Source organism: Telmatherina bonti (assembly GCF_933228915.1).
Source record: "Telmatherina bonti genome assembly, chromosome: 13".
NCBI classification, from domain to species: Eukaryota; Metazoa; Chordata; class Actinopteri; order Atheriniformes; family Telmatherinidae; genus Telmatherina; species Telmatherina bonti.
In genome coordinates this window covers 40,339,140-40,358,462 of record NC_136611.1, presented here as the reverse complement: position 1 = coordinate 40,358,462, position 19,323 = coordinate 40,339,140, and the positions used below count along the sequence as shown (strand labels likewise).

General features: G+C 45.5%; 1 protein-coding gene across 5 annotated transcripts in view; it reads right to left on the bottom strand.

The window, feature by feature from the left end:
• Positions 1-19,323, bottom strand: part of snapc4 (small nuclear RNA activating complex, polypeptide 4) — a 41,053-nt gene that overhangs the window by 13,526 nt on the left and 8,204 nt on the right. For 4 of the 5 annotated variants that reach the window (XM_079250818.1, XM_079250819.1, XM_079250820.1 and 1 more), the window contains 4 exons: positions 7,866-7,967; positions 7,701-7,773; positions 7,466-7,630; positions 8-158 (listed from right to left, as the gene is read on the bottom strand). In XM_079250818.1, coding sequence (XP_079106944.1) covers positions 8-158; positions 7,466-7,630; positions 7,701-7,773; positions 7,866-7,967 — 491 coding nt within the window. The remainder of the gene's footprint in view (positions 1-7; positions 159-7,465; positions 7,631-7,700; positions 7,774-7,865; positions 7,968-19,323) is intronic. The other variant, XM_079250822.1, reaches the window with a different exon arrangement.

Sequence of the window (19,323 nt, the reverse complement as noted above, 5' to 3'; positions counted from 1 at the left end):
TCATTACTCTGCGTATAAGGGATGAAGTTTCCAATACGCATCTTGTCCACCAACTCTCGAAGCAGAGCGTCCTCATCAGGAGTCCAACTGCCGCGCTTCAGAGAGTCTGAGACAAAGCGCTGGAACATCTGTAGACACATGAAAGCCGTCCTCCCCGTCTGAGACCAAAGGATGAGATAAGCAGACAGACAGTTCTGGTCAGAGACAGACTAGTTCACATAGATTAGACACCTCAGGGACAGGTAGATGCGTCAGAGACAGACTAGTACACATAGATTAGACACATCAGGAACAGAGACAGATGAGCCGTTGTGGAAATTTGACGTCGTTCTTCATTTCATGTTACCTTTAGTACTTATACAGTGCTAAAAAAATAAAGGAAACACTAAAGTTACACTATGTAGATCGTTATGAATGAAATATTTGTAGACTTGTAGTAATTAGGGGCTAAAGTAAAGCCTCTTTGGGGTTATTTTCTCACTACAGCACCATAAAGATTTACTTTGTACTGCTTTATTTGTAAAAGGGTCAAATATATTTGTTATGAATGTGTTTCACTGCTGTTATTATTTTCAGACGTGAAGAGATTAAATGTAAAGGGTTAGAAATATTGGACTGACGACTGAATGCTTGTGTGTTTCACGAGTGGGAGGATGTAGATTAAGACTCAAAGCAGCGCAACCACATTCGTGAAAGAAACCTCAAGGAGGCTTCCTACTGTCGCCAGTGTGCTTGCTCAGGAGTTGGATCCTCCAACTCAATCTGTTGGTTTCCTTATATAGGCTGTTATGAATTGGCTTTCATTATGTTTATTTCTCTGTCTGTAAAGCGTCTTGAGATGGCATTGCTGTGATTTGACGCTATATAAATAAAGTTGAATTGAATTGAAAAGATACGTGTGTAGGCAGTTAATGGTGGACAACGCATCCTGACTGACGCCGCACCGTTTCTCCATTCCGCGGTCGGCTATTTCAACGCACTCTATGTTTTGCAAGACCTACAGGCCTGCAACGTGTTTTTCCCTGAGACTTTCAATCCTTGAGTTCCATACCAGCACGAGTAACTGTGTGTGTGTGTGTGTGTGTGTGTGGGCCCGCGACCATTAAATAAGAGACGGTTAAATTGCTTTCATGTGTTGGGCTGTGAAATACTGATGGTATTGATACGGGTACAAAAGAAATAAGAAACCAGTGAGTCAAAGACACTTTATTGTGCAGCTTAGAGGTTTTGAACCAACTAGAAAACTTTGGTTTATTTGTTTTTATTTTGTAAGCACATACACTCCCACTTGTATATACACACATCCATACACCTATACACACTGGAGTCATGTTCCCCCTGCGGGAGGATGAAGCCATCAACTATCAGGAAAACCAAGAGCTCACAAGTTAGATCAGACATACAGGAAGAAAACCAGCCATTGTTAGTAAATGAACCTGCAGACGACTCAGTGACTGTGTCACATGCAGAACATACAGAGTGGAACGTGTTCAGAGAAGAGAGATCATGCCAATGTGGCCCCGCCCACACGCAGGCAAGAGGAAGGCCAGGAGAACCCCGAGACTCGAGCAGCTGGCAGCCGTCCCCAATCACAGATCCCAACACCCCCCCGCTCCGGAGCCAGCATCCACCCAGGAGGTGGCAGAGGGGGGGTCCCAGCAGAGCCCCCCAAGGTCAGGGGGAACAGGCCCCAGCAGGCCCGGACCAGCGAAGGCCGGCTCCGCCGGGCACCGGCCACCCAGGGCAGACAGAGTGCGGGCCCCAGGACCCCAAGAGCCCGAAGGCAACTCCCCCCCTCCCCCGCCGCAGGCAGAAGGTACAGCCCACGCCAATGGAGAGCCAGGACACCCAGACCGGCACCGAATGGCAGCCAGGCCGCGCCCCCCGGGCACCAAGGCCCTTTTACCCCTCCAAAACACACACACACACACACACACACGCCCACACATACATACGTGCGCACACACTGCCTCCCTACACACACGCTATCTATTCTGTCGCCTACAGACACCCCATGTAATGCATCATCCTTGTGTCAAAGACAACATCATAAGAGACACCATATTACATTCCAGGTTATTTACACTGTGTTGTACATATTTACATACCTTTTTACTTAATTATTTTGATGAAATTTTTAATTTCATACTGTTTTAGTTTGTTTGTGAAGCGTAACTGTACATGAATGCTGCAACAACTAAATTTATTAACTTGAGATGAATAAAGTACTTCTATCTATTTTAATCCTCCTGCTGGACCTCGTCATCCTAAAACTTCCCTCTGGGGCTCTTACACCAGGAACTGATATCCCAGTATTCCCAGACGAGGACTTTCCAGGCCCAAGTTAACTTTGGTGTTTATAAAAGGTGCCATTCTAAGCAGAATGTTATTTCAGGCAAAACGTACATTCACTTTAACAAGAACATACAACAGCAAAAATTACAGGCCACTCTGATAATATCTCAGTGTATTTTAACAGACAAGGAAAATTAAAACTAAAATTAAAACTTGCAAGACAGATGATATGAACAATATAAAATCAAAGCAGAAGAAACGTTTATAAGCCAGAGGCAGAAGTGGTTAAAGCATGGAGAACAGATGTTCTCTTGTTTTTAAGTTTGCAAAACTCTATACAGTACAAAAGCTCAATATTGATGGAACAGTTCATGACAACTAAAATATTTTCCAGTTCTGTTTTCATGATTTACTTTATTTTAACTAAATCTTAAATAAAGTAAATCAAGTAGCTCAAATAAACCTCACAATTTCATGAAACTTTTGTTTAAGACTTGCACAATTTCTTATACAAAGTCCCCTTTTTCTGCCAGCATGACGAACTGTGTCATGGTAAACTGTGTGTAAACTATGTGTAAACTGTGTAAATGGTATGTTAAGTGTATGTAAACTGTGTGTCAACGATGTGAATGGTGTATAAACGGTGTGTAAAGTGTGTGTAAAAAGTGTGTAAACCATGTAAGCTGTGCGTGAACTATGTGTAAACTGTGTTTAAATGGTGTGTAAACCATGTAAACTGTGCAAACTGTGTGAATGGTGTGTAAAGTGTGTGTAAAGTGAACTATGTTTAAACCACATAAACTGTGTGTAAACTGTGTGCAAAGTGAGTGTAAAATGAGTGTAAAGTGTGTGTAAAGTGTGTGTAAAGTGTGTGTAAAGTGTGTGTAAAGTGTCTGAAAACTATGTGTAAACTGTGTATACTATGTGTAAACTGTATGTAAACTTTGTGTAGTGTCTAAACTGTGTGTAAAGTGTGTGCAAACTATGTGTAAACCATGTCAACTGTGTGTAAAGTGTGTGTAAACTATGTGTAAACTGTATAAATGGTATGTAAAGTGTATGTAAACTGTGTAAATGGTGTGTAAAGTGTGTGTAAGGTGTGTGTAAAGTGTGTCTAAAGTGTGAGTAAACTATGTAAAAACTTTGTGTAAACTGTGTGTAAACTATGTGTAAACTATGTGTAAACTGTGTAAATGGTATCTAAAGTGTTTGTAAACTGTGTGTAAACGATGTGTAAGTGTGTGTAAACGGTCTGTAAACTATGTGTACACTGTGTGTAAATGGTGTGTAAAGTGTGTGAAAACTGTAAACTGTGTAAATGGTGTGTAAAGTGTATGTAAACTGTGTAAGTGTGTGTAAAGAGTGTGTAAACTGTTTAAATGGTGTGTAAACCATGTAAACTGTGCGTAAACTATGTGTAAACTGTGTGTAAATGGTCTGTAAACTATGTGTAAACTGTGTAAAGTGTATGTAAACTGTGTGTAAACAGTGTGTGTGAAGCCAGCAGCTGGGGTGGCATGATTGGACTGATGGAGGTTTACATTATCATTTAAAGACGCATTACGTAACTTTCTGACCATAAAACTCTCCATCCTGTTCGATGACACAGTTACATCTTCCCTGTGCATTTCCACAGCAGCTGCTGCCCAGCAGTGGCCAGAGGCTGAGAAACCGACACAACGTTTACATCCAGGACGCGACGTTTGGCTTCACGGTATATTAAGGAACTGGCTGTTCTGAACCAGAACGTCTGATTTAACAAAGAAAGAAGAAGATTAAAAGAGAGAAAGAGAGAAAACAAGAGTCATGGTAAGATGGTCTTCTGCTAGCTGGAGACATCTAACAGGTCAGGCAGGATGCAGGATGGAGGCTGGATTAGCAGTCGATCGGGGCTATACGGGGAAATGGTTCTGTAGTGTGTGCTTAAAGGTAAGTAACTAGACCTAGAAGCCAGGTTGGCTTTGAGGTTGTCGGCAGCGTGATGTGCTGGGCATGGATTTTACTGTTTTCCTCTGCCAGCGGCAGGTGGCGACACGGAGGTCCTGGCACTGGATCTACAGACTGGACAGCAGCACAGAGAGCCCTTCTGGAGCGAAACAACATATTTTTTAACATTTTTTTAACATGCACCTATGCTTCTTATTGTGTTGGTGTGGCCAGAAATCAAAATACTGAGTAACATATTCTGGTACAGTTCCCCCATGGTTTGTTGTTTTTGGGATTGTTTGCTCTGTTCTTCTGGGGTTTTTTTTTTTATTTAATTTTCCCTAGTTATTAATGTATGACTTTCACTTTAACCCTCTGGGCACCCTTTTTACCAAACATGTACATTTCTAAATATTAAAATACATATCAGTCAATTGAAACGCTAATTGTATAAAACACGGCCAGGATATTTCTAACATCATTATGTCTACAATTCCATTGCTTTTTTTCCAAGGTGTCTAGAACAGGATATACGCACAATACAAACATTTGTCACATTCGGTACCGATTTGGTTCCATTGACTCCCATTAGAACCACATACTTTAGATATACTGTTATCCTGACGTGAAATGTTTTTCTTCAAAAATACCTACTAAATATCCACCTTTAGCTTCAAACTACAGGGAAAACAGATTATAGGGCAGATGGCCCCCCCCCCCCCCCCCTCTCCTGTTGGGAGCGCGTCTACCGCTGTAGGGTGCGGGTCTACTCCTGTTGGGTCTACCTCTGTAGGGTGCGGGTCTACTCCTGTTGGGTGCGGGTCTACTCCTGTTGGGTCTACCTCTGTAGGGTGCGGGTCTACTCCTGTTGGGTCTACCTCTGTAGGGTGCGGGTCTACTCCTGTTGGGTGCGGGTCTACTCCTGTTGGGTCTACCTCTGTTGGGTGCGGGTCTACTCCTGTTGGGTCTACCTCTGTAGGGTGCGGGTCTACTCCTGTTGGGTGCGGGTCTACTCCTGTTGGGTCTACCTCTGTTGGGTGCGGGTCTACTCCTGTTGGGTCTACCTCTGTAGGGTGCGGGTCTACTCCTGTTGGGTCTACCTCTGTAGGGTGCGGGTCTACTCCTGTTGGGTGCGGGTCTACTCCTGTTGGGTCTACCTCTGTAGGGTGTGGGTCTACTCCTGTTGGGTGCGGGTCTACTCCTGTTGGGTCTACCTCTGTAGGGTGTGGGTCTACTCCTGTTGGGTGCGGGTCTACTCCTGTTGGGTCTACCTCTGTTGGGTGCGGGTCTACCCCTGTTGGGTGCGGGTCTACCCCGTTGGGTCTACCTCTGTTGGGTGCGGGTCTACTCCTGTTGGGTGCGGGTCTACTCCTGTTGGGTCTACCTCTGTTGGGTGCGGGTCTACTCCTGTTGGGTGCGGGTCTACCCCTGTTGGGTGCGGGTCTACCCCTGTTGGGTGCGGGTCTACTCCTGTTGGGTCTACCTCTGTTGGGTGCGGGTCTACTCCTGTTGGGTCTACCTCTGTTGGGTGCGGGTCTACCCCTGTTGGGTGCGGGTCTACCCCTGTTGGGTCTACCTCTGTTGGGTGCGGGTCTACTCCTGTTGGGTCTACCTCTGTTGGGTGCGGGTCTACTCCTGTTGGGTCTACCTCTGTAGGGTGCGGGTCTACTCCTGTTGGGTGCGGGTCTACTCCTGTTGGGTCTACCTCTGTTGGGTGCGGGTCTACTCCTGTTGGGTCTACCTCTGTTGGGTGCGGGTCTACTCCTGTTGGGTCTACCTCTGTAGGGTGCGGGTCTACTCCTGTTGGGTCTACCTCTGTAGGGTGCGGGTCTACTCCTGTTGGGTGCGGGTCTACTCCTGTTGGGTCTACCTCTGTAGGGTGTGGGTCTACTCCTGTTGGGTGCGGGTCTACTCCTGTTGGGTCTACCTCTGTAGGGTGTGGGTCTACTCCTGTTGGGTGCGGGTCTACTCCTGTTGGGTCTACCTCTGTTGGGTGCGGGTCTACCCCTGTTGGGTGCGGGTCTACCCCGTTGGGTCTACCTCTGTTGGGTGCGGGTCTACTCCTGTTGGGTGCGGGTCTACTCCTGTTGGGTCTACCTCTGTTGGGTGCGGGTCTACTCCTGTTGGGTGCGGGTCTACCCCTGTTGGGTGCGGGTCTACCCCTGTTGGGTGCGGGTCTACTCCTGTTGGGTCTACCTCTGTTGGGTGCGGGTCTACTCCTGTTGGGTCTACCTCTGTTGGGTGCGGGTCTACCCCTGTTGGGTGCGGGTCTACCCCTGTTGGGTCTACCTCTGTTGGGTGCGGGTCTACTCCTGTTGGGTGCGGGTCTACCCCTGTTGGGTCTAACCCTGTTGGGTGCGCCGCTACCTCGGCCATCTAAGCTACAATTCCACTGGGTTGCCGTTGTGATTAGATTTTGGTATAATACCTATTTATGAAAGCAATACTTGATTTTTGCCAATAACAAGCCAAATTAGTTACACACTGAACCTTCAAAGAAAACCCTTATGACAAGTTACAAGGAGATTCACACGTCACACGTACTTCAACTGTTACCAAGGCCGACGGAATCAAAACGGATGGCGAAGGTAGGCATACAAGTAGCACAAGTTAAAAAAAATAAAAGCATCACACTATAATTTCAAGGTAAGAAATAAACATGTTGACCAAGGAATATGTTTTCAGATATGATTGATCTGCTTGTTATCCACACTTAGGGAGTTAAATTATTCAGAAATAACTTCTGGTCATCGTGTCATTAGTGCCCAGTCTGAAGTTCTTCCAAAAGTTTAAACTAAAGTTCCGGCACATTTGATGCTGACAGGTCTCAGCTGTGTATAGACCAACCATGCTCTCTTCCTGGTTTGCTGATATTGGTGTTGCCATGCCTTATTGGTTGAGAGCGGCTTCATTTTAATATCTCAAAGGAAATTTGACAGGGGAGTCCGACGGAACCACTGTAAAATAATGTTTTCTTCCTCGCAGTTTACCACTTGACAGAAAACCAGTGCGCTCAGTCTGCCTGAACCTTTCCCAACTGGAAGGAATTTTGTTGTACCAGAATGCTGGTTTTATGACAACAAAATCTGCTTCCTTCCTTCGAAAGTTAAATCCTTGTAGACAAGTCAGAGAGAGACAGGTCAGACATGGGAAAGAGACAAGGTATGTGACAGATGGACAGGAAAGAACATAGACAGATGTTCAGATTAGGTCAGAAGCAGGTCAGATGAGTCTTCATCCTCACCCCAAGTTCCGCAGCAATCCTCTCCCAATGTCTCTCCTGGTGTTTAGTGCTGATCTCCTTCAGCTGCTGCACCTCTTCTTTACTCCAAGAGGTTTTGTTGACGGACGGATGGAGGAAGTTCTGCCAGAAGGCCCGGATGTCCTCCGGGTCCTTGGTCCCTTCAAACTGAGAAACAGGATGAGTTTTCAGCACAGAGGCTCTACAGGTTCTGTTCATGTCATGGACCTTCACTTACATCAATGTTAGAGATTTTCTGCCAGTCATGTTCCTCATATCGGTCACCAATCAGTTCCTCCTCCTTCCTCTCCCTGACCAACACAGCACAGCTTGTTGTGAAGCCAATCCGGAAGTGCACAATAGGATTTCAGTTGTCAGGGAACTGAAAGCCGTCCAGCCTCACCTGAGCAGGCAAATCTCCTTCTCCAAGCGGCCAATCTGCTCTCTTAGCAGTTCCTGATCCACTTCATTTACTGAAGGCATCTTCTGGGTCAGAAAGTCCACCCTGTGACAGATGAAATGAAATGAAAAGTACTTTATTAATCCCAAAGGGAAATTCAATATTGTAGTATATACTCATTAATTTGAGGAGGTCTTGTTCCGGAGGCTGATGGCTGCTGGCAGGAATGATCTTCTGTATCTTTCAGTCTTACATCGGACCTGAAGAAGCCTCTCACTGAACACACTTTGTTGTTTCATCACTGTGTTGTGGAGAGGGTGTGAAGAATCCTCCATCATCTTCATCAGCTTGTGCAGCATTCTTCTTTGGACAATCAGCTCCAGCGGCTCCAGAGTTACTCCAAGCACAGAAGCAGCTTTCTGGATCAGTTTGTTGATTCTCTTCAAGTCTCTGGTTCTGATGCTACTACCCCAGCAGATGCTGCAAAGCTGACTGCACTCTCCACAACAGACTTATAGAAGATATGCAACATCTTGGTGCAGACGTTAAACCATCTCAGCTTCCTTAAGAAGTACAGTCTGCTCTGACCTTTCTTGTAGATGTAGTCAGTGTTGCATTTCCAGTCCAGTTTGTTGTCCAGCTGAACTCCAAGATACTTGTATTCCTCCACCACCTCCACCTCCTCTCCCAGGATGGAAACAGTGCTTTGTTTATTCTTCTTCCTCCTGAAGTCAACAATCATCTCTTTTGTTTTGCTGCTATTTAATATGAGATGATTGTCACCGCACCATTTAACAAACTGACTGACCAGTTCTCTGTACTCTGCTTCTTGTCCATCCCTGATACACCCCACAACTGCAGAGTCATCAGAGTATTTCTGCAGATGACAGGACTCAGAGTTGTACTGGAAGTCTGAGGTGTACAGAGTGAAGAGGAATGGCCAGAGTACAGTTCCTTGTGGTACACCAGTGCTGCTGACCTCCATCTCAGACACACAACCTTTCAGTCTCACAAACTGGGGTCTGTTTGTGAGGTAGTCATAGATCCAGGTGGTTGTGGAGGTATCCACCTGGAATTTATGGAGCTTCTCACATAACAAAGCAGGCTGAATGGTATTAAAAGCACTGAGAAATGAAAGAACATGACCCTCAGAGTGCTGCCTGAATGGTCCAGATGAGAGTGTGCTCTCTGGAGCAGGTATATGATGGCATCTTCAACCCCAAGTCCATTACGATATGCAAACTGGAATGGGTCCTGAAAGGTGTTTACTTGCTTGTTGAGGTGAGCCAGTAAGAGTCTCTCCAGGACTTTCATGATGTGAGATGTCAGGGCAACTGGTCTGTAGTCACTTGGTTCAGCTGGTTGTGTTTTTTTAGGCACTGGAACAAGGCAGGAGGTTTTCCACAGCACTGGGACTCTATTTTGTCTCAGACTGGTGTTGAAAAGGTGCTGGAGAATCGGACATAGTTGTTCTGAGCAGGTCTTGAGAACTCTGGGACTGACACCATCTGGACCTGCAGCCTTGTTCTGGTTCAGTTTCTCAAGTTGCTTCTTAACCTGATTGCAGGAGACAAACAAGGTGGAGGTCTCAGGATGTCCTGATGTGGAGGGAGATGAAGCTGTGTTCTGGTCCATGACTGAGCTGCAGGGTGACAGATTGGAGGCGTGACAGGAAAGCAGTGGGCTTATGGAGGGTGTGTGGTCTGTTGGGCTGGAGGTAGGGGGTGAACTGAACCTGCTGAAGAATATGTTCAGCTCATTAGCTCTGTCCAGACCTCCATCAGGCTGGTCCCCCTTTAACTTGAAGCCGGTGATCTTCTTCATTCCAGACCACACATCCCTCAGGTTATTCTGCTGGAGCTGACTTTCTAACTTCTTCCTGTAGTCCTCCTTGCACTTCTTAGTTTGTGTTTTAAGTTGTTTTTGTGTTGCCCTCAATAACTCCCTGTCTCCATCCCTGAAGGCTTTCTTTTTGATGTTCAGCAGCTTTTTCAGGTCACTGGTGATCCAGGGTTTGTTATTGGGGAAACACCTCACTGTTCTTGTTGGGATGATGCTGTCCACACAGAAGTTTATGTAATCTGTCACACACTCAGTCATGGCGTTGATGTCGTCTCCATGAGGTTCACAGAGGACGTTCCAGTCTGTAGCCTCAAACCCTCCTCTAAGAGCATCTTCAGCTTCAGCAGACCAGATTTTGATAGTCTTTGTGATGACTGGTTGCTGCTGAACGATGGGCTTGTAGGTGGAGGTGAGAAGAACCAGATTATGGTCAGATCTTCCTAAAGGAGGCAGGGCAGAACAACTGGATCCATTATTCATATTTGCATAAAATAAGTCCAACATCTTATTTTCTCTGGTGGAGCAGCTGACAAACTGCTGGAATGTTGGTAGAGTTGCAGAGAGGGAGACGTTGTTGAAGTCTCCGGAGATCGCCATGAATGAGTTTGGATGCTGTGTTTGTAGCCGAGCAACGACAGAGCTGATGACGTCACAGGCTGTGTCTGGTGCGGTACCAGGTATTATATAAACCGCTACCAGAATAACACAGGTAAACTCTCTGGGTAAATAATATGGACGGAAGCTCACAGCTAACAGTTCCATGTCCCTTGTGCATATCTTCTCCTTGACAGGAACATGTCCAGGATGACACCAACGCTGGTTAACCAGCACTGCAATTCCACCACCCTTTAGCTTTCCGCTGTGTTGTCTACTGCGGTCTGCACGGACCGTTTTAAAGCCCGGTACAGACACATTACAGTCGGAGATGTGTTCATGCAGCCATGTCTCGGTGAAGCACATAATACTGCACTCTCTGTATTCTTTCTGAGACCTTGTTAGCATCTCCAGCTCGTCCGTTTTGTTAGCTAGTGATCTCACATTACCCATGACGACAGTCGGGAGAAATGGTTTAAATCTCCATCGTTTTCTTTGCTGTCTGACTCCCGCTCTGCATCCTCTTCTCTTTCTTTTCAACTCCATCCGGATTTGATGTGTTGTTTCGCTGATAATCCTGATTTGGGAGAGGTTAATCAGTTGATCCCGATTGTAAACAAGTCTTTCATTGCCATGGAGACTCATCATAACAAGCCTTTAAACAGGAAAAAAAAGCAGAAAAACTTCCTTGCAGAACACCCTCCGAACCGGCATGAAATCCTCAGAAAAAATTACCTAATTTGAGGTAGTGTGTATGCCAGAAGAGTTTGTACTTTTAAAAAAATCAAGATAGCAGGTCAGAGCTACTACAAGTCGCTGAGGTGGTTAAAAAGCTCCTTGGCGGCAAGGCCCCGGGGGTGGATGAGATCCACAGCAGCCGAGGTGTTGAGGGGATCCGACTTGGTGGCCTCAAGATTGGGTCTCTGCTTTTTGCAGATGACGTGGTCCTGTTGGCTTCATCTGGTCGTGATCTCCAGCTCTCAACTGGGCGATTCGCGGCCGAGTGTGAAGCGGCTGGGATGAGAATCAGCACCTCCAAATCTGAGACCATGGTCCTCAGCCGGAATAGGGTGGATTGCCCTCTCCGGGTCGGGAGTCAGGTCCTGCCTCAAGTGGAGGAGTTTAAATATCTCGGGGTCTTGTTCACGAGTGAGGGAAGGATGGAGTGTGAGATCGACAGACGGATCGGTGCGGCATCTGCAGTAATGCAGACTCTGCGCCGGTCTGTCGTGGTGAAGAAAGAGCTGAGCCAGAAGGCGAAGCTCTCGATTTACCAGTCGATCTACGTTCCTACCCTCACCTATGGTCATGAGCTGTGGGTCGTGACCGAAAGAACCAGATCTCGTATACAGGCGGCTGAAATGAGTTTCCTCCGCAGGGTGGCCGGGCTCTCCCTTAGAGATAGGGTGAGGAGCTCGGTCATCCAGGAGGAGATCAGAGTAGAGCTGCTTTCATAGAAAACTGATCAGTTTTCTGTGTGAACATGGAAATATGATCACAAATCACATGCAATTATTCTCTCTGTAATGCAGCACAATGTCCCGTGATCCTGTTCACGAAGACCAGAACTCCTGGTACAAGTTCTACAGGAATGGCGCGTCTGGTTCTGTCCCACCGTGTCTGTGAGATGGTATCCAGTCAGACTGGCAGCAGTAGACCACGGGATTCCACTAACAGCTTCTAGTTTAGAGACCGCCGCATTATTTTTTTTTTTGTAACTTTTTATTTGTAAACATTTTCATTTATGAAAAACAAAACACAGAAGAGGTCAGGGGGTATCTAATACAATAATTGGCACGTACAAAAAAAATGTTTACATAAGATTAACCCTTTTTTTTGTTTTAGGTACTGTCATAGTTCAGCCATTATCTCCAGCGTCTTGTTCCTAGGTCTTGTTGAAGGCGCAAAGTATAAGTCATGAGTTCCATAACTTTAATGTTTTCAACAATGGAAATAAAGAGTCTCATTGTAGGACGCTGTTTCTTTTGTGATAGCCTTCTTTGCTGATGTGGACAGGATTTTGAGGAGATACATATCATCTGTAATCAGCTCATCTGGACTACATCCAAGGTATAGTAGTGTGAAAGAGCAGCTGATATTATAACCTAGCACTTTGGAGATTACATTTGTCACCTCTGCCCAGAAGGGTTGAATAACTGGACATAACCAAAATATATGCCCGTGGTCCGCTGCTGTTTCGCCACATTCCCTCCAACAGTGTGCAGAGCCCATACTAAACTTAGATTTTTGTTTAGGTGTAATAAAAAAGCAAATAAGTGTTTTCCAACAAAAAACCTTCCAAGTGTTGGAGTTGGTGGATGAAAACTGAATCTCCCACATGTCCTCTGTAATTACAGTATGCATTTCTTTTTCCCATTTTTGCTTTATGTAAGTTGTTGAATCTGTTTTAAGTATGATCAAACTACGGTATAGCTTACTAAAAAGACTTCTGAGACTTGCTGATTTATATGCACTGATAAAGATGTTAACAAATAATGAAAACTCTTCAACAGTGGTATTCTGTATTCTTTTAGTAATATAATTGTGAAGCTGTAAGTATCTAAAAAAATCGTGTTTTTCCAAACCGTACAACTCACATAAAGCATCAAAAGACATCAGATTTGCTTTCTTGTGTACTGTGCAAACAGCAGTTAGGCCATATAATGTCCAATGTTTAAATCTGGTATCTTGTAAAGCAGGTAAGAAGTCAGGATCGTATGCTGGCCATCTAAGAATTTTAACCTCCTCCTGGAGCTTCAATTTTTTTACCTCTGACTTCCAAATTTTAAGTGTCAAATTAATCTATTGGCTGGTTGTCAAATAGTTTCCACTTTCAGCAGTAATATGGCCTAATCTTGACTGAATTGGCACATTAGATAGAGACGACTCAATTACCTTCCATTTCGCATCATAAGATGGGTTACACCAACAGACCAGTGGCCTCAGCTGTGATGATACATAATAGTCTCGTAAAGAGGGTAGGGCCTGCCCCTCTCTTTCCCTCGGCAACTGCAATGTGCAAAATTTGACTCTTGGTCTCTTTTTAAGCCAAACAAACCTTGAAATGTGTTTATTCCATTCCCTAAACTGTTTATCAGAGATGGGTATTGGCAAAGACAAAAAAAGGTATAATAGTTTAGGAAGTATGTTCATCTTGACTGCCTGTATTCTGTTGCCAATGTCAAGGGGAAGCAGGCTCCAGCTGTCGAGGTCACTGATCATTTTTTTAGTAGCAGGGTTATAGTTCTTATCATATAGTTGTGACAAATCTTTAGGTAAACACACACCCAAATATTTTATATAATCAGAGTACCAGTTAAAATTATACTTCGACGCTAACTCCTGTTCAGGATGAAAATGAAATGTCATGATCTGCGTTTTATGAATGTTAAGGGAATACCCAGAATATGAACCATATAATTGTAACATTTTCATTAGGACTGGTAAACCAGAGCTGGGATCTGTAATGGTAATCAGTACATCGTCTGCGTATAAACAGACTTTGTATTCCTTCCCACCTATTTGAATACCTTTTAATAGGGTCTCCTGGCGTATCGCTTGTGCTAAAGGTTCTATAAATAAATTAAATAAGTTTGGGCTTCCAGGGCACTCTTGTCTACACCCGCGCTGTAGCTGTTTGGGATTGGATAGGCTTCCGTTTATTTTGATTCTAGCACTGGGGGAGGTGTAAAGCACCTGATACATTTTATAAAATCACTGCAGAATCCAAATCTTTCCATTGCTAAATATAGAAAGTCCCACCGGACCGAATCAAAAGCTTTTTCAGCGTCAAGACTAAGAACCATAGCATTTAATTTTCTGTTTTGAAACTGTTCAATAATGTGGAGAGTTCTCCTAATATTGTCCTGGGTTTGTCTGTTTTTTTAGAAAACCTGTTTGGTCTTCATCAATCAGTGAGGGCATCACTGTGTCCATTCGTCTCACCAGAATAGTTGTGTACAATTTGTAATCAGTGTTTAGAACACTTATTGGTCGATATGACTTACAGTCAGTTTTATCTTTTCCCTCTTTTGGAATCACAGATATGAAGGCCTCTTTCCAAGATGGGGGTACAGAGCCACCTTTCAAAATATAATTAAAACTGGTCTCGAGTTGGGGTATTAGGCCCCCTCTCATTTTCTTGTACCATTCAGGTGGGAACCCGTCCGTACCAGGAGATTTACTCGGTTTGAGACTTGAAATGGCTTTATCAATTTCTTGACGTCTTATTAATGACATTAATTTATTATTTGCATCTCTGCCGAGTGAGGGAAGGTCCAAAGAATTCAAAAAGGTTTTTATTATATTTTTGTCAGCCAAAACAGGTTGACTATATAAAGTTTTATAATATGTTTCAAATGATTTTTGAATACTATCTGGGTCAGTTACAATCTTACGGCTTTCAGGGTCTTTTATTTTATGAATTGAATTTTCAGCTCGTTGTTTTCTGAGCTTCCATGCTAGGAGTTTAGATGTTTTAGGCCCCACCTCGTAATATCTCTGCTTCACGTACCGTATATTTTTTTCAACTGCTTCACCTAATATTCTATCTATTTCTTGTTTAATCCGTCTCATTTGAAGTTCCACTGTGGAACTTTTTTCTTTCAGGTACCTTTCCTCCAAAAGTTTCAGTCTTTCCTGCAATTGGGACATTTCTAAAGTTTTTTGTTTTTTAAGCCTGGCAGATTTAGCAATTATTTTCCCGCGAAGAACAGCTTTAGCTGCATCCCACACAATGCTAGGGTTTGTCTCCCCATTGTTGTTGTCCTGTAGATACAGGTTTAATTCTGTTGTCATTGTCTGTATAAACGCTGGATCATTTAGCATACCAGTGTTTAATTTCCATAACGTGTTTCTATGTCTGGCATCCAAATGAAGACTTAAGTAAATTCCAGAATGGTCAGAGAAGTCTCTTTGACCAAGTCTGCATTCTTTTATTCTGTTTAGATCAGTTTTATACATTAAAATATAATCTATCCTTGAGTGGAGGGAGTGGCGTGCAGAATAAAATGTGAATCCTGGGACTGATCCATGCACAGACCTCCACACATCCATAAGGCCTAAGTCTAAAAGCATTTTGTTTACACGTTTTTCTATAGGAGTACGCTTTCTTCCTGTATTTGTAGTATCTAGTTGTGGATTTAGCCCTGCGATGGACTGGCGAGCTGTCCAGGGTGTACCCTGCCTGTCGCCCAAAGCCGGCTGGGATAGGCTCCAGCTTCCCCGCGACCCTGAATTGGAATAAGCGGTTCGGAAAATGAATGAATGAATGAATGAGTTGTGGATTTAATAACAGATTAAAATCTCCTGCACAAATCAAACACCCATGAGATTCTGTGATAATGAGATCAAACACCTTTTTGTAGAAACCCATACTGCTCCCAGGTGGTGCGTACACATTCAACAACGTAGCATCTTTTTGGTCAATTTTACATTTCACTAGTATAAATCTACCTTCATTATACCTTAATTCAGATATGAATTCAAATTTGACTCTGTTTGAAATTAAGATAGCCACTCCTCGTTTTTTTCTACTTCTATGAGACGAGTAATAAGTATTTTTGAACCCCATTCTTTTTAGTTTGTCGTGTTCCATGTTAGACAGATGAGTTTCCTGCCAGTATGCTATATCTACTTTTTCTTTTTTCATTTTTACAACCAATTTGCTCCTTTTAATAGAATTATTTAACCCATTAACATTTAATGACAGTACGTTATATTTCTTAAAAGACATAAGTAAACAATTGAGACCTAAATGTCACCCCTGACCTCAAAATAACAACATTAAAACATGAACTCATTGAACAAAAAAACAATAGAACACAGAACTGGGTTTCCACTACGGAGGATGCAATATTGTCCTACGAAGGTGAGGGGGCAGGCCACAAGGTGGGGCCCCTCGTTTGGGTAAATGTCAGAAAGGAAAAAGAAAATAAAAAAGAAAAATGGGTAAACAGGGATACAAAAAAATGGAGACCTCCAATCTGAGAATAGAGGCACGAGCCCGTTAACGATAATGAATTAAGACGGGTTACGTCATTATACCTGAGGTGTGAATAGTTCTGGAAATTTCTCACCGCAGTATGGTTCTTCAGTTCAGTATTTAGGAATCTTCTGTTGAATCTTCTGGTGTCCTGCGGAACTGATTCAACCTCTCTCAGACACTTTTGTGGAAATTCTCGCGGTGTGTAGTCTGCGTCTCCCACGGCAGGAGTTGCTTCAGCGCCTCCTCAGTCACGGCCTGTGCGGTGCTGGTCTTCGCGACGGTGATCCGGTCCACGGCGATGCCTCTTTTCTGCAGGTCATCCGCAGCTTGAGTGGCACTATTGTAGAGGATGCTTCCAGAGTCAAAGAAAACGCGCATCTTGCTGAGTGGGGTCTGGAAACGTATCCCCTTAGCCTTCAGTGCTCTTTTGATAGGGATGTATTCTTTTCTTCTCTTCTGCACATCCAATGCATAGTCATGATCGAAGTACACTTGCTTGTTGTTGATGTGTATTGGCCTCTTCCATGCAGCGCGAAGCACTGCTTCTTTCACGGTGAAGCGGAGGAAGTAGACGACTATAGACCGAGGGGGGGCTTCAAACCTAACGCCCGGTGGGCGCGTTCAATGCCGAGATTATAATCCTGGCCCAGGTCGTTCTCAAATTCTCTTTTAATCAGATTTTCAATAAAGGCAATCATAGATGTGCCCTCCGAGTCCTCCGCCACTCCGTAGATCCGGATATTGTTGCGCCTGGCACACCCCTCCATCTCGGAGACCTTCTCTTGCAGTTTATGTTGGTTTTGCATCAGCTGAATAAGTGCATCCTTCACTCCAATATCCCATCGCTCAGTTTCCGCCATGTTATCCTCGCTCTGTTTCATGCGTGCCTCAGCGTGATCCACTCGCTTAGCGGACTCCTGCAGCTTTAGATGTACCTCTTTAGTGAACTCGTCCATTTGTCTTTTCATATCCTCATGAAATGCTGAGCGAAAATCTTGCAAGTCAGTCTTTAACTCGGCTCGGAGAGTGGCCATTTCAGCAGTCATGACCTCGCTCATGGCACCTCGGATCAGATCTAGGCTAACCGCGTGGTCGCCATGTTGCTCTGATGTTAGCTCCGTTGTGTTAGCCGATGCTTCTTTTTCCATTTCACTGCCGGGATTGTTTTGTAGTCCGTATTTTGCTTTCTTAGTTTTATCCCCACTCATTACTGCTGCGGGTTAACACTATTTTTGTAGGATTTAATTCTCGAGTCTGGGGGAAATCGAAGTGCCGGAGCTCAGTTCTTAAGCGTGCATGTCTGGGAACGGCCACCGGAAACCAGACCGCCGCATTATTAACAGCATATCCATTATCAATAAAATGAAAAAGAATTCATCACAATATCTCAGTATTGTAGAGTTGTTGAGTACAGTGAAGGCTTTTACAAAAGTTTCCTTATGGGTTAAATTTACGACAAACAAATCAAGAAGGTCAAACCTTCTGAATGACAGTTTCACATTATGTCCCACAACAACACACGTTCCTCCAGTGATTCTAATAAACTATCAAATTTTCAAACATTTAAAAGCTATCAGGCCACTAAAGTCACACAAAGTATGATGGGAAGCTTCGCCAACACACTCCCACCTCAACAGATATCTCATTACATTCCTTTTCAACATATCAACCACCCAGTTCATTCCACTTACAGATACCTACTAAACCAGCTCGACCAGTCATCATTCCAGCTCTAAATATCTACACTTGCATTTTGGCTTGGTAAAACTCACTTTAAGATATCCTGAAAAATATGCAGATATCTTGAATTTAGTACATTAGGAATTGGGGATATCCATGATTCAGATGTAGATATCTACAGCTGTAGAGGCAAATCCCACACAGATGAATGGAAAAAGTAATGCTACTGGTCACGTCGTGGATATCTGACATGCTCCACGTTGCAGGCAATGTGTTTCCTTTCATGGTCCGACGCAGGTCCGGATGGAGGACTGGGTCCCACGCAGGTCCGGATGGAGGACTGGGTCCCACGCAGGTCCGGATGGAGGACTGGGTCCCACGCAGGTCCGGATGGAGGACTGGGTCGCACGCAGGTCCGGATGGAGGACTGGGTCCCACGCAGGTCCGGATGGAGGACTGGGTCCCACGCAGGTCCGGATGGAGGACTGGGTCCGACGCAGGTCCGGATGGAGGACTGGGTCCCACGCAGGTCCGGATGGAGGACTGGGTCCCACGCAGGTCCGGATGGAGGACTGGGTCCCACGCAGGTCCGGATGGAGGACTGGGTCCCACGCAGGTCCGGATGGAGGACTGGATCCCACGCAGGTCCGGATGGAGGACTGGGTCCCACGCAGGTCCGGATGGAGGACTGGGTCCCACGCAGGTCCGGATGGAGGACTGGGTCCCACGCAGGTCCGGATGGAGGACTGGGTCCCACGCAGGTCCGGATGGAGGACTGGGTCCCACGCAGGTCCGGATGGAGGACTGGGTCCCACGCAGGTCCGGATGGAGGACTGGGTCCCACGCAGGTCCGGATGGAGGACTGGGTCCGACCTAGGTCCGGATGGAGGACTGGGTCCCACGCAGGTCCGGATGGAGGACTGGATCCGACGCAGGTCCGGATGGAGGACTGGGTCCCACGCAGGTCCGGATGGAGGACTGGGTCCCACGCAGGTCCGGATGGAGGACTGGGTCCCACGCAGGTCCGGATGGAGGACTGGGTCCCACGCAGGTCCGGATGGAGGACTGGGTCCCACGCAGGTCCGGATGGAGGACTGGGTCCCACGCAGGTCCGGATGGAGGACTGGGTCCGACCTAGGTCCGGATGGAGGACTGGGTCCGACCTAGGTCCGGATGGAGGACTGGGTCCCACGCAGGTCCGGATGGAGGACTGGGTCCGACCTAGGTCCGGATGGAGGACTGGGTCCGACCTAGGTCCGGATGGAGGACTGGGTCCCACGCAGGTCCGGATGGAGGACTGGGTCCGACCTAGGTCCGGATGGAGGACTGGGTCCCACGCAGGTCCGGATGGAGGACTGG